The sequence below is a fragment of the Notamacropus eugenii genome, chromosome 1, assembly GCF_028372415.1.
Source record: "Notamacropus eugenii isolate mMacEug1 chromosome 1, mMacEug1.pri_v2, whole genome shotgun sequence".
In the NCBI taxonomy this organism is placed as follows: domain Eukaryota; kingdom Metazoa; phylum Chordata; class Mammalia; order Diprotodontia; family Macropodidae; genus Notamacropus; species Notamacropus eugenii.
The window spans coordinates 1,272,109-1,297,792 of NC_092872.1; the positions used below are offsets into that span (position 1 = coordinate 1,272,109).

The 25,684-nt window shown below is 40.6% G+C and overlaps 1 protein-coding gene across 5 annotated transcripts in view; it reads left to right on the forward strand.

The window, feature by feature from the left end:
- The window catches only part of SFMBT1 (Scm like with four mbt domains 1), a 177,415-nt gene that overhangs the window by 100,342 nt on the left and 51,389 nt on the right, over nt 1–25,684 (forward strand). For 3 of the 5 annotated variants that reach the window (XM_072649647.1, XM_072649619.1, XM_072649628.1), the window contains exons 2-4: nt 9,563–9,720; nt 20,030–20,124; nt 22,697–22,937. In XM_072649647.1, the coding sequence (XP_072505748.1) occupies nt 9,693–9,720; nt 20,030–20,124; nt 22,697–22,937 (364 nt within the window). In that variant the 5' untranslated portion in view covers nt 9,563–9,692. Of the gene's footprint in view, nt 1–5,197; nt 5,344–5,962; nt 6,279–9,562; nt 9,721–20,029; nt 20,125–22,696; nt 22,938–25,684 lie in introns of those variants that run through there. The other 2 variants (XM_072649636.1, XM_072649642.1) reach the window with 2 other exon arrangements.

Genomic DNA, 25,684 nt, shown 5'->3' on the forward strand with positions numbered 1-25,684 from the left:
ATATAGATCCCTCTTTCCCATCTAACAGTTTTAAAGCCTGATGCAAAGCATACAGTTCACAGGTTTGTGCTGACCAAGTCTTAGGTAAGCTGCTGGCCTGTAATAGAGAATTTCTATCTCCATCTATTATGGCATCTTCCCTTCTACCACTCAGGAGGATCCATTTATAAACCAATTCACTCCCTCAAACAACGGGGACTCCTGTAAATCCTCCCGTACTTTTGTCTGATAATCAATTATATCCAAACAACAGTGTTCCAAGTTTACGGGCTCCTCAGGAGAGGCTGACAGGAAACTAGCCGGATTAAGGTTATGATCTTGAGACAGTATTAAATCATCTTTTTCTAATAATGTGGCCTCATACTTCAGGATTCTTGAATCTGTCAGCCATCTCCCAGCTCTTTGATTTAAGATGGATCGCACCTGATGAGGTACACTCACAATCAAACAGCCTCCATAGGTTATTTTTTTACTTTCCTCTACTAGGAGGGCAGTGGCTGCTACAGCCTGTATGCAAGTTGGCCATCCTTTTGCTACTGGATCTAACATTTTTGATAAAAATGCCACTGGATGTCTCTGCCCTCCTCTCATTTGTGCCAGGACTCCCAAGGCCACCCCTCTGTCTGTGTTCACAAAGAGATGAAAAGGCTTCTCTACTGAGGGTAACAGTAATACCGGGGCTGAGATTAGGATGTCCTTGAGGCGTTTAAAGCTCTGTTCACTCTCAGAGTCCCATTGAATATGCTCTGGTTTTCCTTCCAGTAGTTGACCATATAAGGGTTTAGTTAGGACAGCATATGAGTCTATCCAGTTTCCGCAATATCCCACCAGGCCCAGGAATTTTCGGAGTGCTCTTTTATTTTCTGGCTTGACTGTCTGTATTATTCCTTCTACCCGAGAGGCATCTAACTTCTTTTTCCCTTTACTTATCAAGTTACCCAGGTACTTCACTTCCCTTTCTACAAATTGCAGTTTGTCTTGTGAGACCCTTAGCCCCTGTAGCCCTAAATAGTTCAAGAGTCTTATAGTTGTTAAGTTAACTATCTCACGCTTTCCCCCAGCTATGAACAAGTCATCCAAATATGGGAGAATTCTGACTCCTGCCACGGGGTCAAAACCTTCCAATACCCTCTCTAAAACTTGCCCAAATAAATTTGGGGATTCAGCATATCCTTGAAGTAGGACACACCATCTATATTGTTGTTTTCTCCCCGTATCTGGATCCTCCCATTCAAAGGCAAAAATATCTCTGCTCTCCTGGTCTAAGGGGCAACTCCAGAAAGCATCCTTCAAATCTATTACACTAAACCATGAGCTGTTCTCAGGTATCTTTCCTAGTATGGTATATGGGTCTGGCACCCCTGGGTGGGATAATAAGACAATCTTGTTAATTTCTCTTAAGTCCTGAACCATTCTGTATTTCCCGTCTTTCTTTTTTGCCGGGAGAATGGGAGTATTAAAAGGAGAGATGCAAGTCTCTATGAGTCCTGTTACCAAGAGTCCCTCTATCACTGGCTTCAGCCCTCTCCTCCCTTCCAGTGAGACCGGGTACTGCTTAACCCTAACTGCTAAATTTGGATCCCTCAGCCGAATTCTGAGTGGTGTGATGTTTAACCTGCCGGGATTTGTTGGGCTGGCCCATACTTGAGGGTCAACTTGCTTTCTCTCTTCCTCCCTCATTTCATATATTTTAGTTGGCACAGTTAAAGTACCGTGAGGAATGAGGCCAGTAGAGAGTTTTGTTATCAGATTTCTCCCTAGAAGGTTTACCCTAGCTTCTGGGACCAAGAGTGCTTGTCCCAACACCTTAATCCCCTGATATTCCAGTTCAGTTGTCTTTGTCTTGGAGACTGGAAAGTTTTCTCCTTTGACTCCTGAAATTATCAGGACTTCCTTAGATAAGCCTACTCCCTGGGGCAATCGAGTAATTGAGGTCCGAGCTGCCCCAGAATCCACTAAAAACACCATTTCCTCTCTCTGAGGTCCCACCCTTAAATTTACCAAAGGCTCCGGGTGGCTTTTTCAATGAGCCCTTGGCACCCCAAGTCTTCCAATTCCATGAGAGAGCAAACTCTCTGCTCATCTCTCTGTTGAGGACAATTCCTTGATAAGTGCCCCTTCTCTCCACATGCCCAGCAGATTGGTCCTCTCTGGGGTCCCCTCTAAGGTCCTTTCTCCTGTGTGTGCTGGGCCACCCCAGAATCCCTTTGTCTTATATTTTCAGGGGCTTGGTTCCGATCCCACCCCTTCTGACCTTCCTGTTGTTTCCTAACTGCATCAGTTGCTTTCTGTACTGACTGCACAAACAGTTTTGCTTTTTTCTTTTGCTTCTCATCCTCTCTCCTCATGAAGACCTTGGTGGCTTCTTCTAATAATTCCCCAAGTGGTTTCCTGTTCCACCCTTCTATTTTCTGCAGTTTCCTACTAACATTTGGCCACAAGTTGATAACCAAATGAACCTTTAACGTGGCCTCTATATCAGGATCTCAGGGATCTAGGCCCGAGAATTTTCTAACCCCCTCCTTCAACCTCTCCAAAAACTCCGAAGGGGTCTCTTCCCTTTTCTGCATACTCTCAAAGGCCTTCCCCAAATTCTGTGGTTTGGGTACAGCATCCCTAATTCCTGTAATGATTAATTCCCTCAGGTCTTACATGTGCTGTCTATGCACCTGATTATTGTTATCCCAACTGGGGTCCATGGTGAGGTATTTTTGCTCAGCTGGTACCACCCCTGGGGCTGGGGGATGGCGTCGCTCCCACTCCACCATGGCAGCCCGCTGGATAAGAGTTTTTTTCCTCCTGTGTAAATAGCATGTTCATAATGTGCATTAACTCACTCAAGGGATAAAGGTTAGGTGCCAGAAAATAGTCTAATTGTTCTGCTACCCCTGCGGGGTCTTCCATAAGTGACTTCAAAATCTTTCTTAAAATTTCTAACCTCAGTGCCGTTTACTGGAGCACTGACATATCCTATTTGTTCTGGCCCCATTGGGACTTCTCTAAGAGGATACATTTTAGCCCCCGGAGCAGGGGATTTTGAGAGTAGAAAATTTTCCAAGTCTCTCTGTAACTGCCCCAACTCTCTATTGAGGCCCCCATGTGTTGGTTTGTCGGGTGTCTCTAAATCTATTAGTGAACCACTACTGGGTTCAGGTGCAGAAGCAGAAGGTGATTCTGGTGGTGGAGCTGATGGGGGGTGGGGCGCCGCCTGAGGAGGGGGTATTGCATAAGGCGGTGGGAGAGAAAGAAGAGGGTCCCAGGGTGAGGTGGGACTGTTTCCTGTTCTTTCCTACCTACCTTCTTAGCCTTCGTTCGAGACAAAAATAGCTGGGCCTCCGGTAGCCAAAGACTGGCATACATAACCTTCTCTGGACTCAAAGGGTCCTTCCCATTCACATATAAATTTAACTTTTGGCATACCCAATCCTTGGAGGAACCATATTTGGGCCAGATTGTGCCTCCTCCAATGTCTCTTTCACCCCATATGAAACAACAATACTTATTCATCTTCTTCTTGTCCTTTCCCCTATATTTTGATAATTCGTGCCAATTTTGTAATCGGTTTCCCAAGGGACTATTTACCAGTATTTCTTCCTGACTCCACTCCGGAGCTCAGTTCTTGGACTGCTTCTGTCCCATTTTGTTTGCAAGAGGGTTGTCACCAACACCTCCGAGTCTAAGACTCAACGAATTATGCTAGCTCCCTTGCTAGCTCTCTTGCTGGCTCTCTTGCTAGCTCCCTTGCCAGCTCTCAGTGGGGGTCGCCCACCCACTAGCAGTCACCAAGCAAACGTTTTTGGGGGGCCCTTCACCCTGGGGTCCTGCAGTCCACTAATTTGGTTGGGAGTTGTCACCTTCTCCCTGAGTCTATCTAAGACTCAACGAATTGACCCCCAGACACCCCCCTCCCCGCCGCGCGTGCGCTTACTGCCGGGTCGTACACGTACAAGTTGCCTGACTGCAACCTTCAATGCCAACTGATTGGCATTTTCACACACTTCGCAGCTTCGGAGTCTTTGGAGTCCTTATCTCTAGTCTTTCTGTTCTCACTGAGTTCCTCTGCTTCGGGTCGTTACTTTGCAGAGAGGAAGGCCCCATGGCCCGTTTCAAGGACCGTGGCGGGGGGAGGGGGGAGATCTCCCCCGCGGGCATGCCAGTCCTTGAACTGAGTTGCTAGCCGTCCCTCTGAAAAGCCACAGATCCCGGACGAGCCCCCAAGCTGTGTGGGATGGCTCGAATCCCTACTTAAATTAATTTACTCAGAGGCCTCTCAAAGTGATGACAGAAAGTTGATTTATTCGATTCTCGAGAAGCAGGGCAATCCTGTACCAGTTCACCTGGAGTAGAAAAGACAAAGACAAAGAAAAGGCAGTGATTTATGTAGACCCTAACGCAAGTCCCTCCTCCCCCACTGACCATTATCCTCATTAGCTGAGAATATGATCTTACATTCTAGACACGAAATCTAACCAATTCCTTTTGAAATGAAGACATCGAAGAATTATGTAAGTTTTATCCAATCATTGAGACCCTAATACACTACACAGTTTTATATCCTTATATGGAATTATTCTGTTCTAAAAATATTGTAACCTTGAGCCTCTGGGGTCATGGAGAAGAATTACAATCTGAGAAGTCTTCACTAAACCTATTCCACTCAGAAATATGGTCAGGCTTTTTTTTTGGCGGGGGGGGAGGAATCGGTTTTATATTCAGAATAAAAAAATTGTCCAAAGCAATCAAAACTGTTTTACCCCTCACCAAGTCTCCCTTCCTTTACTAAAGTTGCAGGAGACGAGGTGACCCTTTACTTTTCCTTTACCTTTCTCTTAGCAGAGTACCTGGTGCATACTAAACATTTAATAAATATTTGTTGACTGTCTGACTTTTCCAAGGTTTACCACCTCTGCTTGTATCCTTTTTTCTTTCTGTCTTGTTCTCTTTCACTGTCCACTGGCTTTTTCTTCACTGCCACAAACAAGCCCACATCCCCTTGCATCCTTGAAACAATAAAAACCTTCCTATCCCCTCAAGTTTTATCCTCTATCTTTTTTTCTCTTTCATTGTGAAACTTCTAGAAAAAAATCTTTTTAGGACGATTTGTTTCTTCTTCCTTTAAACCTCCCACTTTTCAGCGTGATGTCTTAACTGCTAAATCCAATGGTATTTTCTGAGTCCTCACCCTTTTTCTTCCTAGGTTACTATGACTGTCTGGCCACTGCTTTTGCCCCTCTTGTCTTGGATCATCATCCGTCTTCCACCGAGGTTAGGTGTCTGCCAGCGTAGATGCTGTATTGTCCTTACGAATGTTGACTGTCGCACTGCCCCTCAGAAGTTGTTGAGGTCTGTAGAATCGTGTGCCTCGGAGATCCTCTGCTTACTCAGTTGTTTTTTTCTTGGCCTTTTTCCTCTGTTCTTTGCTCTATCAGTAAGCAGTGATTTCTTGCTTTTGTCAGAGTTCCTACCTACAATACAGGCTCTCCTAAATTTCTCATTTGAATCAGTTGTGACCTTGAAACAAGATCACTAGCTTGTTAGAATTATGTGTAAAGCAAAAGTAATTTAAAAAAACTGAGTGTGAGCTTGAGATCCCCCTTGAGTAAAATAGTCTTTGTAACTTCTCCTTGGATTTTCCTCCCATATTTGTGGCTGTTTTCCAGATGGGTGATGTTGCTTATTAGCTGAGTTCCAGATAAATTTGAGTATATCTCAGATATCACCTCTGAAATTTTTCAGAAAGAAAATGACTACAAACTAAGGTTGTTGATGATCTTGATTTGTAATCTCAGCTGTGATATTTGTTACTGAATTGATTTTAAAGAGGAGTGATACTTAAATATATTTGTAGTTTAGGTTTGATTTATTAATCTGTTAGGTTTGCTTATTTAAAAATGTAAATTTTGTCAGTATATATTCTTTGTAGCTTCTTTAGGGGGAGAGGTCTCATACTCAGTAATCTGATAGAAAAATCTGTTTAAAAGCTGAGATCCAACAGATCCTAATGGTAACAAAAATCTCCCTGAGGAAAAGATATACTTTGTTTTTTTTTTTTAAGTGAGAATGAAGTGATAGTCCCATATTACCCCATAACTGTGGGTGTACCCAAAGACGGATCTATCTTAGGCCTTCTTCTGTAGCAAATACTCTCTCTATGAACTGACTACCCAGGGGTTTAATTATCACCTTTCTGCAGATGCCTCACAGATCCACCTCTCCAGTCTACGTTTTTCTGTGAAGCTCCCTTCCCAAACCACAAATTTCATATTGGACATTTCAAAGTGAGTATACCAGAGACATCTTAAACTTAACATACCCCAAATGTAACTCGTTCCAAATTTTCCAAATTCTCCCCTCTACACTGAACTTTCTGCTTTTGTCAAGGGCAGCACCATCTTTTGAATCTTCGACATTCATCATCTTGATGTTAGCCTCAAATCCTCACTCTTCTTCATACTGCATATGCATTCCAGATCTTGAAGTTTATAACATCACAGTATCTCTGTATCCAAGAATGTATAAATAAGTATTTAACAACCTTTTCTTCCTCTTCCCCCTCCCTGCAGTTATGGACAATAGTCTTTACAGTTTAATCTGTGTCATTAACATTTTCTCTACCATTTTAAATGTAGACAGCACAGTATTTGGATTTCCAGAAGTAAGTGCTCACACTGAAAATTTAATAATTGTTTGTTGAGAGCCAGCATAGGTTAGTTCTAGCACATCCCTGCTTGTCTGGCCTCTTCTCTCTACTCAGCCACCTCCTTAACCTAGACCATCGTCACCTAGATTTTTGTTTTTGAACTGTTTATAACCTGTCTTTCTAACCTTATTATCCATCACACTCCCGTGCTATGTTTTGGCCTTTTCTTAATTTCTTATACACAGCGATTCATCTTCTGTCTCTGTGCCTTTGCATTGGCTGTCCCGCGTGCTTAGAGCATACTTCTATCTAACCCCCATATTGAATTCCCCATCTCACAACATAACTCTGACAGGATGTTCTTTCTTATCTCCCTCCCCTGTTTGTACCTTTGTACACTACTGCAAATTTATTTTTTACATATTCTATATATACACACGCATATGTATATATAATATAGTGGATGTTTCAAAAGCCTCCATGTAATTTTTAGTAATTAAAGCTTAATACATAGAGATGGATGTGTATAGATGTGTGTATGGGTCAGAGGGAGGTTCTTACAGTAGAATGTATGTGTGTTCGTCCTTCGTTGCCAAAGAAGACCACGCCATCAGAGAAATGATGACATGACTTGCACTTGACTTTGTTTTAAGTGAGGGAGGGCTGTGCAGGTCACCAGCCTCACTTCTCCCCCAGACCCATCTGAATCCAGTGACCAGATATTCCTCAGGATGACTTGAGATGACCCAGGATGAGGCAGTTGGGGTTAAGTGACTTGCCCAGGGTCACACAGCTAGTGAGTGTCAAGTGTATGAGGTGAGATTTGAACTCAGGTCCTCCTGACTTCTGCACTGGTGCTCTAGCCACTGCACCACCTAGCTGCCCCAAAGAGAAAGAAAGAGAGAAAGAAGGAAAGAAAGAAATTACATAGGCCTCCATCACCAACTGCCCATCATATAGACTCCTTTTCCTAAACTCAGATCCAGCCTCAGACACTTACTAGCTATGTGACCCTGGGCAAGTCACTCAACTCCATTTGCTTCAGTTTCCTCATCTGTAAAATGATCTGGAGAAGGAAACGGCAAACCATTGCAGTATCTTGCCAAGAAACGCTGAAAGAGGTCATGAACAGTCAGATATGACTGAAAGAAAACTCAACAAAAACAGATGTCCCACTGACATTTAAAAACTCAACATGCCGAAAGAAAATTCATGATCCTTCACTTCCTGGGATCACCCCTGCCCAGGAGAGGATTAGTCCCCCACCCTTTTTCTGTGAAGGGTAGATCATTTTTCTAGTCACCAGGTTCACAGCTCTTCATTCATGCCACGCTGGATCCACGTACAATTAGTTGCCAGTTTTTGTTCATAGAATTTCTCTCTCATCTGTTCCTTTTCTTTACTCAAACTACAACCATTCTAGTTCAGGTCCTTATCTCTTGTGACCTTGGCTGTTTAGTTAAGGCACAGAGTCTCTCCCTCTGCAATCCATTCTGGACACAGCTGCCAAACTGATATATTCCTAAAACAGACCTAAGTCATTTCCTGGCTTAAGAAGTGTCAGTGACTCCCTGTTAAATCCAGGATATCATGCAAACTCCTGTTTGACTTTGAAAGCCCTGAACTGTCTGAGTCCAGTTCACCTTTGCAGGCTTGCGACACACTCTGTGCTTCCCCTGGGTGGCCCTACCTGCTGCTCTGTCTGTATGACCCCAGCTCAGTGCTGAGCCTTGAGATCTGCTTTCTTTCCCATGCAGATCAATTCTTCAACGCCTCTATGCTTACATTCAATACTATTTCTTACAGAAACACTTCAGACTTCTCCCAAGTTTTTAGTACTGCCTCCAGTTATTTTGTATGTATTTTGTACCTACTTATCTATACAAGTTGTTTCCCCCAACAGATGAAAGGTGATTTTTTTGTCTTTGTATGCCCAGATTGTAGACTCTAGACCTGGTGCCCTACTGTCCTGATAAATTGTTGCTGCAATAGTTCCCTAGGTCGGTGACTCTGCTCCAGGTGCCACAAAGTCAAGTACTCTTTTCGAACCACCGAACCATTTCTACTTCAATCAACAAGTATTTATCAAGCACCTACAATGAACCACGTGTTGGGGATAGAAACATAAAAATGAGACAGTGGAGGAGTTTAAATTCTACTAGGGAAAGGGGAGGGGGGAGTAGATACAATATGCTCCCAAATAAGCAAGTACAGAGTATATAAGAAATAAATACATAGTCATTGGGGTGGTAGGGGGAAACTCACAACTGGAGAAATCACAGATATCGTAAAAGAAGTGGCACATGAGCTGAACCTTGAAGGAGGCCTGAGGTTCCAAGAGGTTAAGGTGAGAAAGGAGAGTTTTCCTGGCATGAGGAACAGTATGTGCAAAGGTGTAAAGGTGGGAGATGGTTGGAAGATAAAGTACGTGAGGAGGCAAACAATGACTGTGAGTCTGGAAATATAGGCTAAAATCAGATTTTGAAGGGACTCATACCAAACAGAAAGGTTTTTATTCTATCCTAGAAGCAGTGGGGAGCCGTTGAATTTTCTTGAGCAGAGGAATGTCGTAATAAGATCTATGAATAATAGTAGGGCAGTTGAGTGGAGGAAAAACTGGTGAAGGGAGAGACTGGATGCAAGGAGACCAATTAAGTAAGGTGTTATTTCAGCAGTCCAGGAGAGAGATGATAATAACCTCAGCTAAGATGGTTGTTGTATGAATAGAGAAGGGGGAAATATGGAAGAGAATGTGAGGAGCTCCCTGAAGAGAACGGTCTTTCATTTTTGTCCTTGTATTCCCAATGCCTAGAATTTTTTGGTGCATAGTAGGAACTTATTAAATGGTTTTTTTTCCTTGTTGTTGATATCTGATAAAGCAGATTTGGGATATCACCCTGTTTTAATCTTTTTGTTTTTCAGCATTCTTGTTTAAACCGATATGGATGTCTGCTGACCAGAAGCTAGAGAGCTGCCGATTAGCATCAGATGGTGACAGCATCTTACAATTTCCATCCCTGTGTCTGAGGGAGATAGTCTGGGTGCTGTGGAAATGAACGGAGAACAGCAGCTTGACACAGGTATTAGTGTCCATACTTTATTAAAGTACTTTCTGTTGGTATCATTTATGATCCTAGATAGTGCAGTGTAATTAATTTTTTCCTTTGTTTTGTCATATGATTATTGTACAACATGGTAAAGTTGATAAAAAAAAAAGTTGGAACAGTAGAGTAGAACTACACTTTTAATTCTTGGTAATTTTAAGGCAAATGGCAAAATAAACCTCTACAATGGAAACAGCTATGTAATGGACATAAGTTAAAATTTAAATGCATCAGATTTGTTTTTTCTCTGGGGAAAGAAAATATTTTGGGCATAAGAGCAAGTTAGCCTACAGCAAATGTGTCATTTTACCATATTTTCTTCTTTTGCCCAGTAGAAAATAATGCAAATCAGTATGTAGTGGAAAATATTCTGATATTGAAGTCATCAGGAGACCTGGGTTTGAGTTCCAGCTTTACCAATTAAACTCTAGTGCTATTTAGATCAGTCTGAAGTGGTTATGAGAATCTTAAACTAGTTTTTAATGTCAGTTTTAGTTATGAGTCTTCCATGATCTAATTAAACCACTTAATTAGAATGCCTGTTTTTTGTCATCTCTCAGCTAGTGACACTGAGTCCCATTACTTTCCTCAGTGAATTCAGTGTCTGGTTCACAGTCTTTTCCAATTTCTGCCCTCATACTAGGGTATTTCAAGACTCATAGTGATGTTTCCTCAGATACTTTAACTTCCCAGTTCCATATTCTACTTAATTCCCATTATGTACTCCTTCATTCCATTTCAGCATAGGCATGCTTCTTGCTCCTAACTACCTCTTCTAAACTTACTACGCTACAACCATCATTTAGTACCTTTTCATTTATTAAGTGTCACTTCATTCAAATGTAACACCATTTTTAAGTCCTGGTGGCTATTTTCTGTCAACATTCTCCCTCTCTCCCCCCTCCCCTCAGTTATTCTTTTTCTTTTCTCATAGAGTTCAGTGCCTGATTCAGTATTTCTTTATTCTACATCCCTTACTCTCATAATTGGGGACTTCAGTTTTCTTGCTTTCCATTTTATTGTCACTTCTGCGGTTACAAACAGAGGTGGTCATACATTTCATCTCATCACCCACAGGTGTTCCATCTCCATTATCCATAACTAAAATTCCTTATCTGACCATAGGCTCCTGTTCTTCCATCACTTGCTGTATTTTACCTGTGCTGAACCTCTTGTCTGCCTTAATCTCCCAGTTACTTTTTTCTCTCTTCCTTTTTTCTTGTGTCATCATTCATGTTCTGACCTCACTGTTTGCCTTCAAAGTCTTGACCTTTTAGTTAACTAGTTCAGCTTTATAATGTTCTTTATCCTTGTATTGTCCTTGTCTTATTATTTGTGGCTTTCCAGATTTCATCCTTGAATTACTCCCACCTCCTCTACCTTCATTACTGTTTTGTTCTGTATATCACCAGTGAGAAGTCATACAACCGTGCTGACTGGGGCTACTAGAAGTGTTATGTAATGTTATGTACGCTTTTGTTGCTGCATGCCAGTCCTTTTCTGATATATTTAATCCAGCCAACCATTCTATAAATACTTATCAGACTCCTGCTATGTACCAGGCACTGTGTTAAGTGCTAGGGATACAAAAAGAGGCAAAAGACAGTGCCTGCCCTCAAGGAGCTCACAGTCTAGTGGAGGAAACAACTCTCTATGAAGTAAGCTATGTAAAGTATAAACAAGTAACAATGAACAAAGTGAAGGCATTAGAGTTAAGAGGGGTTAGAAAAGGTTCCTGTAAAAAATGGGATTTCTATTGGGACTTAAAAGAAGTCAGGGAAGTCCAGTGGAGTTGAGGAGGGAGAGTGTTCCGGGGATGGGGAACAGCCAGAGAAAATGCCCAGGACTGAGAGATGAAGCATCTTTGTTTGTGGAACATCACAGGAGGCCAGTCTTGCTGGATTGAAGAGTATGTGCCAGGGAGTAAGGTAGAAGAAGACTAGAAAGATAGGAGGGGGCTAGGTTATGAAAGGCTTTGAATGTTATTTTGTGTTGCATCCTGGAGAATAGGAAGCTACTGGGGTTTATTGAGTAAGGAGTGGGGGGAAGGAGGGTGTTATGATCAGATCCGGTTTTTCACTTTGGTGGCCGAATGGAGGATTGATTGGAGCGGGAAGAGACTTGAGTTGGGGAAACTCACCAACAGCTTGCTCTTGTGTGCTCCAGGATTGAGGTGATGAGTGTCATAGAAGAGGAAGGGTCATAGTGGAGAGATGTTGTAAAGAGCAGATTGTCAAGATTAGATATGGAGGAAGAGATGAATGCATACTGACTCTGGTTGGGAGCCTGAGGGAGTGAGAGAATAGTAGTGCTCTCTATTATGGTAGGAAAAGGGCTGGGTTTAGGGGGAAAGATAAGGAGTTCTACTTTGGACTTGGCAAATTTAAGATATATACTGGATATCCTTTTTGAGACTTTTGAAAGACAATTGGAGGCAGACTAGGGCAGGATAGGTAGATGTGAGAATTATCAACATAGAGATGGTAATTAAATCCATGGAAGCTGATGAGATCACCAAGTGAAGTCGTGTAGAGGGAGAACTGAAGCAGGGTCCTGGACCGAACCATGTGGGACACTGATGGCTAGAAGGTGTGATCTGAAAGAGAATCCATCAAAGGGAACTGACAGGGAGTATTCAGATGGGTAGGAGCAGAACAGGAGAGAGTGATCAACCGTGTGTCTGTTGATGCTGCAGATAATTGAGTGAAGATTTAAAGGCCACTGGATTGATTGTCTCTCGCCTTCTTCTTAGCTTCTGGTCCAAACTTCCTCTTCTTTCCTGAAGCATCCAAATCACACTTCTTCTCCCACGCCCTTCCACTACTGTCTCTCCCCTTTCTAGCCCATTCTCTATCCGGATGCCAAAGTGATACTCCTGAAGCACCAGGTTGGTTGTGCGCTTTCCTGATAAAAAAAAAAAAGTCCACTTGCCTCTAGGATAAAACGCCAAACTCTTCTGTTTGACCTTTAACACCTTTAACTTTCTGACTCCTGCCTGCATTTCTAGGCTTATTGTGTTCTGTGTCCAGTCACACTGACCTACTCGCTGTTCTGTCTTCCTGCCTTTGCACAGGTTGATCCTCATGCTTTCAATGTAGTTGTCTCTCATCAACCCCTGCTTTCTAGTCTTTGTTCAAAGCTCAGCTCAAGTGCTACCTCCTTTAAGAAGCAGAGCTCGAACCTCTTGTTTGCCAATGTTTTTCCCCTGGAAATTGATTTGTATGTATTTTGTATTTATTTTTCAGTGTGCAGTTGTTCCCCCCAATAGAACGTAAGCAGAAATGGTTTCATTTCTTGCCTGTCCCATTGTAGGTGCTTAGTAAATGCTTAATGAATGAATGAGAAGTTCCAGTTATCTTAGGGAAGTATGTTATAGAAACCTGCATTTTCATATGAAATATGCTTTGTTTTTTATTGTCTTCAGTAGAAATGGATTTTGAATGTATCTTACTCACTTGAACATGAAATTCAAAGATTTAAAGATTTGTTTTTGGTCCAGATATTCACGACATGAGTAGGTTTTTTTTAACCTATTTTTTTCAGCCATCTGATGAGTTAAACCAATTGTTGTGAAATGAACCTTTTCCCCCTTCCAACTATATGTTAATGTGTTTAATTCAGTTTCATTTTGGAAAACATGTTTCTGTGAGCTTCTGTAAGCTTCTGTAAACTTGCAGCTTTTAAAAACAGTAATAGTAGTTAGCTGGTAATAATACTTTGTAACTGAGGCAGAGTAGTCTTGCAGAGCAAGTTAATGCTTCTGATCTAAGCTTAGAACCCAAGTCTCCTCTCACTACTATTTCAGGCCTCTCGTGGCATCTAAAAACATTTCATAAACCCTCTAAATAGCAGCTACTTGAAGACAAGAGAACCTGTCCTAGAATGCATACTTACTGTTTAGCTATTAATACTTCTCCTTTTTGATAAAAACAATTTATAAAAAATTGAGTCTACAAACCTAATAAAAATTAAGACAGTTGGAGACTAGGTGTGTAAATGACTAGGTATTTTAAAAACTGGAGACCTTTTGAAATATATTTTCATTTACCAGGAATTGCCTTAGTATAGTATATCCATCCCCCTGGAAACAGGAAGGTAGAATAGAAGTGTTTTTGCATGTGCTCCCAATTCTAGGATTCTCTTTCATTGGATCCCTTTCTGATTAAATGTACAGAGTTCCAGCTTTGAGATACTCTTTAATGATAGCTCTATAACTTGAAATTTCCTTGAGTTATGCCAATAGTGAGTTTCCAAGTACTTAGGTATAAGTAAATATTGGGTGGGACTAATTTCAGCTGTACCTCTGTAGATGTGGATTAGCATAAGACCAATCTATAAAAGCCCTGCAGTTATAAGACCTACTTTGCAGAAAACCAAGGCAAGAATAGCTGGGAGATGGTGTGGGGAAATGTGTAGAACCCATTGGTTTTTTGTAGGGGGTCAAAATTACAAAAGAAATTTCAAATATGCTACCAGTTTTAGTTTTGGATCTTGAAGATAGGGAACTTTCCAACTCGTCCTAGAAAAGACTGTACTGTGTACTTAGACCTTTTTGTAATGAACTTCACCTAGTGTTGATAATAAAAGAAATATTTGTAGCAAACATGTATCACATGTTTTTGGTTGTTTTATATTGTATTTTCAAAATAAGCCTTATGCCTTTTAAAAAATATCACAGTTGCTTCCCAATTTTGCCTTCTCTCATCTCTTGGAATATAAGAATCCCTCAGCCCACTTGTAATAAAGAAAAATAGTTAGCAAAAATGACATCTGCATGCTCTGTCAGCTACCACTGTGATGTGGTATATCTTAAAGTATTAATGCAGGAGATGTTGTCTTTATTATTTGTCTGATGTGGCCAAAGCTATACTTTGCAGAGAACTTACTTCGTTTGATGCCAGTCATGATGATATGTAATATTTAAGTGAGAAGATTCAGAAAATGACCATTTTCACAGCCCTTCTCTTATTTGATTCTTGAAACAACCAGTATACATTTGTCAAGTCCCGACAGTGTTCTGAGTACTGTGCTAAGACGGAGGGTACAAATGAAAAGATAGTCCCTGCCTTCAGAGAGCTTACTGTCTAACTGGTGAAGACTGCACATGAAGCGGAAAAGCAGGGGGACTTGGGGTGGAGCAGGGGAGGGGTGAAGAAGGATCACGTACTAACAGACAAGGAGAAGCATTACACACAAGTCCGGAAAAGTTCAAAAGCAGTGTAGCTGGTAGAAAATGGGGAGAAGATCACTCTGGGCCCCTTCCTTCAGTGGAGGTGGAGCCCATGACTCCAGTCAGGGAGGCAGAGGGGGCAGGTAACAGTGCTGGGAAGGATGATGGGCAGGAGCCATTTTTCCCATTTTACAGACCGAGCAAATGAGACCTCCAAACGTTAAGTGATTTGTCCACATCTCACAGCTTTTAAGCCTAGGTCTTTGAGCCTGACTCCAACAATCTTCCCACTTTAAAATGAAGGTACTGGGATCGAATTAGACCAGGGGGTCCTAAACTTTTTTGTATAATTTTCCCCTTCTTAGAAGAATGTTTTAAGATGCATAAAGTGAATACATAGGATTACAAAGGAAATCAATTTTATTGAAATGCAGTTATGAAAATTAAAAAAAACCAAACCACTCCACAAGTTCATGGACCCTAGGTTAAGAACCCTGAACTAGATTGTCCAAAAGCTGGAGTAAGGTATGAACGCTCAGCTCAATTTAAACAAGAAGATCGTCTTGGTGGGGATTGAGGAAGGGCCGTAAAATGGAGTGAACTTTACAGACTGCCCGTATTTCTAGAATTGTTTAACAGTTACTCCCTTTTATATACATACGTTGTGTTGTTGTTCCTGCCTGGATTGTTCTCCTTCCTGTCATTTCTACCTCTTCGAGTCTCCTGTCATTCTTCTAGTCCCAACTCAAGTTTCAGCTCCTACCTAAATCATTTCTTGATTAGTTTTGTTTTTAATTAAAGATATATTTTTTATTCTTTAGTTTTTAGTGCACCTCCTATAAATATTATTCCTAGATCTATCTCTTTACATGTTGTATTTCCAACTAAAACATAAACTGCTTGAGAGTAGTGAATATTGTTATTTTCATTTTTGATCTTTGTATTCTCATTGCCTAATGTAGTGCTGTTCATATAGCAGGTACTTAATATGTATTTATTGAATTGAATCGTCATGAATTTTGCTCACATTTACGTGAACTACTTCTACCACATTCCCCAGATCTACCAGGCTAATATCCCCAACAGGGTTTTCTCACTGAGTTATTCTTCATGAAGTGATATTGTGCTTTAGCTAAATGCTCACACACCATACTATTAATGATACATTCTAGGATTTTCTCAGAATTTGGAGTCCCAGGCAGAAGCATGAGAGGACTTCTCTGCTTTCTATTTCAAATATCATTTGCCCTTTAGGCCTTGTACACGGCTCATCATCTTTGAGAGACCACTGCTGATCATTTTTGCCAAGCCTTTCGGGGATAGATAGTTGACGTAATCCTACTCTCATCTCCTTGTCCTGAACTTCAGTTCACTGCTAACCGTCACTCTCCCCTTCAGGGGCCGGCATTCTAATTGGGAAAATGCATTACATTCATAGACAAATCTAGAATAAATACGACACAAAAACAGTGAATTTGGGTTCCAAGAGGCAACATTTGAGCTGGGCCCTTAAGGGGAGATAAAAATTCCAGCATGTAAAGGTGAGGAGAGGAAGCATTCCAGACATGGTACCTGTGTAGAGGGATGGAGGAGGAGATAGTTTGTGTAATTGACCTGGAAAATAGGCTTCAACTAATTTGTTAAGTTCATTAAGCACTTGTGCTTGTGCTAGGCACTGTGTAAGCACTGGGGATACAAAGAAGGAAAAATAAGCCCTTCCCTCAGGGGGTTACATTCTAATGGTGGAGGTAACATAGAAAGAATTAAGTTGATAAAATATGTCTTTCGAGTAGATGGAAGGACCTCTGAGAGGGGGGACCACAGAAGATCACATTTGGGCCAAATTGTGAAGGGAGTCAGGGAAACCAAGAGACCATGGTGGTCTGTAAGGTTAGTGTTCCAGGGGTGGAGGTCAGCTGGGATAATGGGGTGGAGACAAGCGTTTTCTAGGATCCAGTCCAGACATTCTCATCTCTTTTTCATTATGGATCCCTTTGGCAGTCTGGTGATACCCATTGACTTGGTTTTAGAATGATGTAATATGCAGAAGGAAACACACAGTGGAGTTGGAACACTTGTGACTTAGGAGATCAAGTGTGTGTGGCCACCCCTGCTGGTGACTGCAGTGGAACGAGAGCATATAGATTGTGGTGCTCCTTTTATCCTCTGCATAGCTAGAAATATACTCCTTGTTTTCCTTGTCGTTCATTGTTAATTTTATAAGAATAAACTACATTTGTGTATTCATCTTATGCCTTTTCTGTATGTTTTTAAAATTAAACTTGGTTGTTTTGTTTGTGGACTTAATGTAATAGGAACCTGTGGTCTCGATATTTTAATAAAGTGTTATTAGATATAATTACAGGATGGTATTAGAGCCCAGAGGCACCTCAGATGTCTTCGAGTCTGACCTCCTCATTTTTCAGTTGAGGACGTTGAGGCCTGGGTCGTTTAAATGCCCAAGTTTGCACAAGTAGAAAGTGCCAGAGCCAGGACTTCTTTGACCCCCCAAATCTAGCATTCTTTCCAGAAAGTTGTCAGAGATGCCGCGCTATAAAATACCCACTTTGGCTAAATTGAGATGTTGTTCTATAATTTTAAAGTTCAGAATGAGAATTAGGATGTGGAAGAAATCTAAAGTGATGTTTTCAGTCTCATTTCAATCAGACCAGTCACTGAGTAGAATCCAGCAGTAGTTTTTCTGGATTCAAACTGTGGCTGATCAAAATGGTGCTGATAAGTGGAACTCAAAGAATCGTAGCTTTATCATTACTGGTAGACTGTCTTCATACAAATTAATTTCAGTTTTAAATAGGTCAGAGAAATTACCTGGTACGGTGAAATGACGTTGGCTGACATAATAATAATAGTAGTAATAATACTAGTTGACATTTGTGTGGTGGTTACTGTGTGCCAGGAACTGTTAGGCATCTTTAGTTATGGTTTACCATTGTTACCTCATTTAACCCTCTTAACAACCCTGGGGAGTAGGTGCTATTATACTGAGGAGTAAGCTGAGGCCAATAAAGGTGAAGTAAATTGTCGGAGGTCATTCGACTAGGAAGTGTCTGAGGCTGAATTTGAACTCGCTTCCTGACTCCAGCCTGACATTCTTCTCAGCTGTGCCTCTTGGTGCCATAGTGAAATGGTATCTCGCTCACCTACTACCTGTGTAACCTTAGGAAAGTTACAGCTTCAGTGGCTCTCAGTCTTCTGATCTATGAAATAGAAGAATTGGACTGTGAAGATGAGGAGTATGGAGTATGAGGTCCCTTCAAGCTCTGCCTCTTGAATATGTGTGCTGGAATGGGCACTGCCAAAAGTGGAGCTTCTGAGCTTGACCCATAATGGGGTGGGGCAAGAATAAGATGCCAGTGCAGACGAACGTACTATTTATTCCATTATTATAGAACTGTGTTAGTTCAGAGCAAAATCCATCTTAGGTATGAGGAGGAAGAACATCATAACTGACCAGTGAGATCAGGGAAGGCTTCCTAGAGGAAGTGTTATTTGCTTGATATTTAAAAGATAACTTGGAAATTAACATGAATTGAAGGGGAGGGAAGACATTATGCATAGGAAATATTGTGATCAGTTCAATAAAATGGAAACTGTGGTAAACACAGGGATATAAATATGAAAAAGGGAGATTGTAGCTTCCTTCAAGGATCTTACAATTTAATGGGAGAGCACAACACAGACAAGGAAGTTGATAAGTGGGGGTAGGGAGGACAAGACACTCCGGGGGTACCTATTGAAACCATTCATAGCTGCAAATGGAAAGTGAAGTTATCTGGAAGTCCAATTTCTGCCTTCTATAAGAGAGGGCTTTGGGAATTTCGTATACCCCCCACTTTCAATCAAAGGGAAGAGGAGCCTGAAGAAGGTGGCACCCAAGGCTTGAGTTAGGAGCATGTTGATGAAATTAGACAGAATTAAAGCATAGTGGTGGGGGTGGGGGTGAGGAGCATTCATGGGGATAAGAAGTAGTCCAGACTGGTGATGGGAGGAATAAAAAACAAGGCTAAAAATGCAGGATAGCAAAACATTGTGGAAAGGCTTGAATTTTAATCATTGTCAATAGGGAGCTGTTGAAAGTTTTTGAGTAGGTGAGGGACACATCTGTATATTTATTTAACATTATTCTGTCAGTAGTATAAAGGATAGGGAGGTGGGGAGAATGGAAGTGGGAAGACTTAAAGAGAGACTGTTGCAAATAGAAAATGGAAGTAACTCCATTATTTCCATTTAAAAGTTCTTTCTCATCCCTTCCACCTGACCCTTTTCCTGACTTTCCTCTTTCCGAGTAGGATGTCATCCCATTCATCCAGACTTGTGGCCTAGTGTTATTGTCAACTCACTCACACAATGGGCACCAAGTTGGGACATCCCCTATCCCCATTTAACCAATTGCCAAGTTCGGTTGTTTACTTTCATAATATCTCTTGCATATAGCCCTTTTTCTACTGTGATAGCCATCACCACCGTGGTGCAGGCCTTCATCACCTCACACTTGGATTATTGTAATAGCCTACTCAAGGCTATCCCCACTCCAGTCTGTCCTTCACTCAGCCATCAGTGGTCTCTTTAAAATGCACATCTGACCCTGTCACCTGTTTTTTTAATCAACTTCTGTGTCTCTGTTATTTCTAGGATCAAATATCAGATCATTTGTTTGGCTTTTAAAGCCCTTTCTAAGCTGGCCCCTTCCTAACCGTTCTAGTCTTCTTATACTTTACTCCTCTTCATGTACTCTGCTGTCCAGTGAAACTGCTCCGCTTGCTTTCTGAAGCACCAGCTGTGCATTTTTACTGGCTGTCCCCCTGCCTGAAATTCTCCCCTTGTTCATCTCCTTTAAGCTTCTTTCCTGTCTCAGTTAAAGTTCTGCCTTTTGCAAGAAGCCTTTCTCACTTGTCTTTCATATTAGTGCCAAGATGATAGCCTGTAGAAATGTTTTCAACAGTAGCCTGTGAGATTCTTGAGATCAGAGACCGTTTTTCCCTTGTGTTGCCAGTACTTAGCACAATGCCTGGTACGTAGCAGGTCCTCCTTAGTAAATGCTTGTTGACTAACAAAAAAAAAAAGAGAGAATTTCACCTTATTGCTGCATTCCAGATGCTGGATCTGGTGTGGAGGAAGTGGAATTTAACTGGGATGAATATCTAGAAGACACAGGATCCATAGCAGCTCCACATGGATCTTTTAAGCATGTAAGTTATCACTTTATTTTTGTGACTTTTTCTGTATGTCCTTTTCCCCTTGGATTCATGTGTAAGTCTTTAGAAGAATTAAATTAGAGGAAATAAAAAAGTTAGAGCAAGATAAACTCAAGTATGCTTGATTCAAAAAGACTACAATAATCGTTAGTTGTTATTCTGCCTCCTAATTCTTGTCAGATGAGTCAGTTGACTCAGTAACCTTTCATGTGTGTTAAAATCCCTGTAGCCTCATGTACAGAAGCCTATGGATGAAATGGAACAAAATTGTACCACTCTTGTATATTCATTTGAAATGATCACCCTTACAGCATGCCACAGGATCGCAGGAGTTAGAGCTAGCTTGAAAGATCATCTGCTTTATTTCTCTCATTTTGCGGATGAGTTAATTGAAGCCAGGAGGGTAAAGTGACTTGCCTGATGATGTTGAGCTTCCAAGCTGGGATTTGAACCAAGGTTCTCTGACTCTGAGTGTGAGTCTGTTTCCACTACTCCAACCGTTTCTCAGGAGTCCTTGTTGAGAGTGTCTTTTTGTACTCTGCCCTGGGGACAGCAACTAGTTTCCCACAGTCAGAGTTCATTGTGCTTCCTCTCCTTAAGAGGAGACATTTGATCTGCTGTTATTACAAGTAAGAACATTATAGCTCTCCTGGTTAGTCACACCAGTAGTCCTCATGGCCATTTGTCTATTAAATACGTCATTAAAAGAGAATCACATGACATAGCCTCAGATGTTTAGGCATATAGCTGTATAACTTAGATTAGTTACTCATGAATATATTTAACTCAAGAGTTCTAAACCTGAGGTCTGCAAACTTGTTTTAAAAAATATTGTGATAGCTATTTTAATATAATTGTTTTATAATCCTGCTTTAATTTATGCATTTTAAAGCATGCTAAGCGGGGCTTGTTAGACCTCATTTACTAGACTGACAGGTGGGGTGCATGACACAGAAAGGCTAAGAACCCCTTCTATAGATCTTTTATCAGGCTGTTCATCCTGAATATCTTCTTAAAAGTTCTATTTAAAAAATAAACACATTCTCTTATGGGATGGGGCTAATGGTGAACAAAGGCAGTGATTATTGTCTGAACCATTTCTTTATAAATTTTTATTATATCTTTCAGTCTTTGTTTTTACATACCGAAATCTTTTTTTAAAAATATATTTACATGCAGAATTGCATTTCTTTGGATTTTTTATAGCTGGTTCATGCATATCCATTTTGGAATTTTCTGATTAAAATTGTATATTTCAAATGCAGATATGATTTTAATTATCTTTTATGTTTTTGGCTTATCAGTTAATAAAACAGTAGAGCCCCCTAGTGGCTATTTGGATTTGTACTGATTTTAAACAGTTGAGCTCATGAAAAAAGAAGCAAATAAATAGCTTTTAATGTAGTCTTAATTTTTCATGTATGCTTACATAGAATAAATATTCAAATACATTATAAACATGAGGAATATCTACATGACAGAAAGGTTTTTCTTAGCGAATGATTCATTTCCAGCAATATTTGATGAAGTCAAATTATGGAATGAATTTTAAAAATTTATTGAACAAAATAAAAAATGTGTAACAGTTTGTCTAGCTATTAGAATTTGCTCTGTATTCGCCTAGTTATCTAGCTAACGCTTGATTTTTGGAAGAATCTTAAGTTCAAAACCAATGAGAAAATGTGCTAACAAAGTCAGAATCTTACAGTTTTATTCACATTGCCTTACTGATTTCATTACCTAGTGCAATTTATTACTGAGTCTTCCCATTTCCTTCTGGAAAGAGAAATTGGCCATAGAGAGCTTTGCTTTTCCATAATTGAATTTGAAGTTAACAATCCAGGTGTATGAAGAGGATATACTTTCCTGCACCCGACTTCTTTATAGTACATATCATATGGAATACATATTACCTGTCTTTGGGAATTCATCAGTAGATAATTTTGGTGCTGCTTTTTAAACTTTTATCATTAGCCAGCATTGGACTTTCAGAAATTTCTTTTCAGTGATTTAAAGAGAACTCCTAAATTTCTTTTTGCTTCTATAAATCTCATGTAGGGAATTCATGCTTCAATTCTTAATTTTATCTTTTTATCCAAATATGAGGAGATAGAAGTAGTGGAGTAGTGGGAGAGCATTATGGGACTTGGTGTCAAGGAATTAGGGATTTGTGTTCTTCCTCTGCTTACTAGCTGAGTAACCCCTGGGCAAATGACTTAACTTCTCTGAACCTGAGGCGCAAATCCATCACTTGTTGAATAATACATGACACTTCTAGAAACTCATGGGCTCCATAAACATTTAGTGGTTTTCATCCTCAGTAGAAACAAGTTCTGTAATCATATTCTTCTGTGGGTAAAGCATTTTATTTCACTTTTCTGAAAGTGTTGCCATTCTTGGTTTGGTCTACTTACGTAATGTTAGAATTTATGTTTTTGTTCTGTTTTAAAGAAAATTTTATTAAGGGTTCGTATATTTAAAGACTTTTTTTGAATAAGAAATATTGTCCGTAAGAATATTTTATGTACCGTAGATGGTCTGGTAGTTATTGAGTTTTGTTATTCAGGTGGATACAAGTCTGCAGAATGGATTTGCCCCTGGCATGAAACTGGAGGTTGCTGTAAAATCTGACCATGAAACTTACTGGGTTGCCACCATCATCACCACATGTGGGCAGTTACTCTTGTTGCGTTACGATGGCTACGGAGAGGACCGAAAAGCAGATTTCTGGTGTGATATCAGGACAGCTGATTTGCACCCCATTGGCTGGTGTGAGCAGAATAAGAAGCTTCTCAAAGCACCTGAAGGTAGAGAACGTTTCCTGTAGGTTGAAGAGTATTATAGCAAAAACTGTAGCTCTCCAGGACCACCAGAACCTCAAGTCTGGTTAAGAGTTTTCCAAATAAATGAATGTTAAAAGACCACGACATTTTCTTTTTAAAAACTATTTTGACTGAAAATATTTCTAAAATGTATCATCTTCTTCCATGCTTTATTCAGTGTAGGGGGTGTTGGATGCAATTTAACCTTTTCTCAAAGTCATAATTTTGAACATAGATTGTATTTTTCAGTAATGTAACGAGTGCCTTTGGGGCATGTTAGCTTGTTGGCCCCTACACTGATGGCCTCCATGGCCATGCTTTGGGGCTTTTGCTTTGTGCTTCCTGTAGCCTTCATGGCTGTGATAGCTCAGTTCCTTCTTTCCTTATGATTTGATGCTTCTATTCTAATTTGCTGCTTTTGTGTTTTCTAAACCAAATATTATCTTGTGAAAACTGTGTAATAAGATTATATAGTAGGTTTTGAGTGAGGACCTCAAACTGTTCTCTTGAAAAAGAAAATACAAGAAAAATTCGTGTTTAGCATATAAGCTTTGTGATACATCTTATTTAGGTTTCCCCAAGGCTTCTTCCTGTCCTTCCTGGTTTTTGGGTATTATTGGCATAGATGAGATTTCCCAGTACTTAGGATGTTTGTGTGTGCCCACTACCATTTCAATTTCCTTATCTGTAAAGTGAGGGGGTTGGGATAGATGCCTTCTGATATCTCTTTCAGCTTTAGGTCTGGCATTGTTTGCAAATACATATGAGAGCACTACTTCACTTGCAGGAAGAAGTCAAGGCATACAAGATTAAAATTAGAAATACAAAGGCAAGATGAATTACATAGTTCTACTTTAAAGTGTAGGCCATTCTCTTTTGACTCAGTCTGCTCAAGAAATACTGAGTTCCTGCTGTATTCCAGGGGATTTAGTCTTCCCTGTTTCATCTCTTGCATCCTGAGGGTCACCAAGTTCTAACATTTCTGACTTTAAAATCTCTTGAGTTATTTCTTTCTTTTGACCTCACAGTTAGCTCCTAGGCCATCTCCCAGGCACAAGCCACTTTCTCCTTTTTTTGCCCCTTCTTTATCCCTTTGGGAATCAGTTAAATCTACACGTCTCTCTCATATCGCTGGCCCCCTTATCATGTTTCCGTTTGTGCCCTGCCAAGCCTCAGCCTTAGCTCACTCTCACCGTTTGCTACCTCTGCTCCTACATGTGTGCTGGAGTGGAGAAAATCACACAGCTGTTATTGCTGCATCCACTTCAAGTTGATGTCACACAGCCTCAGCTGTGTGTAGGTGCTGCTAGACAGTTCCTCTATCTTTCTCTTCGTATGATCAAGCTCCCCATAGTGGCTCTTTCAGAACTTTTCATCCCTCTTCAGATGTTCCACTTTTTTACTATTGTTTTTAATGACACGTAAAAACAATTTTTAACCTTTTTGCATGCAACTGAGAAATAAAATGTACAGGCAGCGGGGCATAGAAATTTATTTTTCCCCACGAGAAAATGGGAGAGGATGAAAGAAGCGAGGAGGGTGATATAAGGGAGGACAGACTGCAGGAAGGGGTGGATGGGGTGTCCTGGGGTGGGGGGTGGGGAGAAATGGGGAGAAAATTTTGAATTCAAATTCTTGTGGAAGTGAATGTTGAAAACTGAAAAATAAATAAATTAGATATATTTTAAAAAAAAAACAAGCAATTTTAAACTCTAAATTTTCTCCCATCCTCACATCCCTCAGCCCTCAATGGAAAAGGCAAGCAAATTATAAGGTTTATGCATGTGCAGACATGTAAACCGTATTTCCATATTAGTTATATTGTAAAAGAAAATACAGGGAAAAAAGCCCCCAAGAAAAATAAAGGTAAAAAAATAATGTATTTCGATCTACATTCAGATTCTTTCAGTTATTCCTCTGAAGGCAGATAGCTTTTTTTTTAATCATAGGTACTTCAGAGTTATTTAGCATTTTTGTATGCCTGACGATAGCTAAGTCATTCATAATTGATCATTGCTGTACAGTGGTCTCCTGGTTTGACTCACTTCACTCTGCGTCATTCACGTTAAGTCCAGGTTTTTCCGAAAGCCTCCTGCTCGTCATTTATTCTGTATGCTGACGATTCTTAAATCTACGTACCTGTCTCCTATCTCCAGCTGGATGTCCAGTAGACATCTTACATTCAGCATATGCAGACAGAACTCACCATTTCCCCCTATTCACCTTCGCTGTTACTGCAGAAGGCAGCACTATTCTACTTCCCTCAGGCTCCCTACTGAATTATCCTTGATACCTCACAATCCTCATCCCCCACGTCCAGTCATTTGTCAGAATCTCTGCGACATTTGTCAACTGTGGCTCCTTCTCCCCTCTGACGCTGCCGCTGCTCTAGTGCAGGCCTTCATCACCTCATACTTTGATTATTTCATAGCCTGCTGGTGGTTCTGCCTGCCTCTCTCCCCACTCTACAATCCACTATCCATTCAGCCACCAAATTTTCCTAAGCCACAGGGTCTGCCTTGTCATTTCCTCACTCAGTAAACTCCATTGACTCCCTTTTGCCTCCTGGATTAAATACAAATTGCTTTATTTGGCATTCAAAACCCCTTCGTAACTTAGCATAATCTTATCTTTTTTGTTTTCTTATACCTTATTTCCTACCACATTGTCTTTGATCCAGTAACATTGTCATCCTTCCTGTTCCACAAGCAAGACCCTCCATGTGTTGGTTG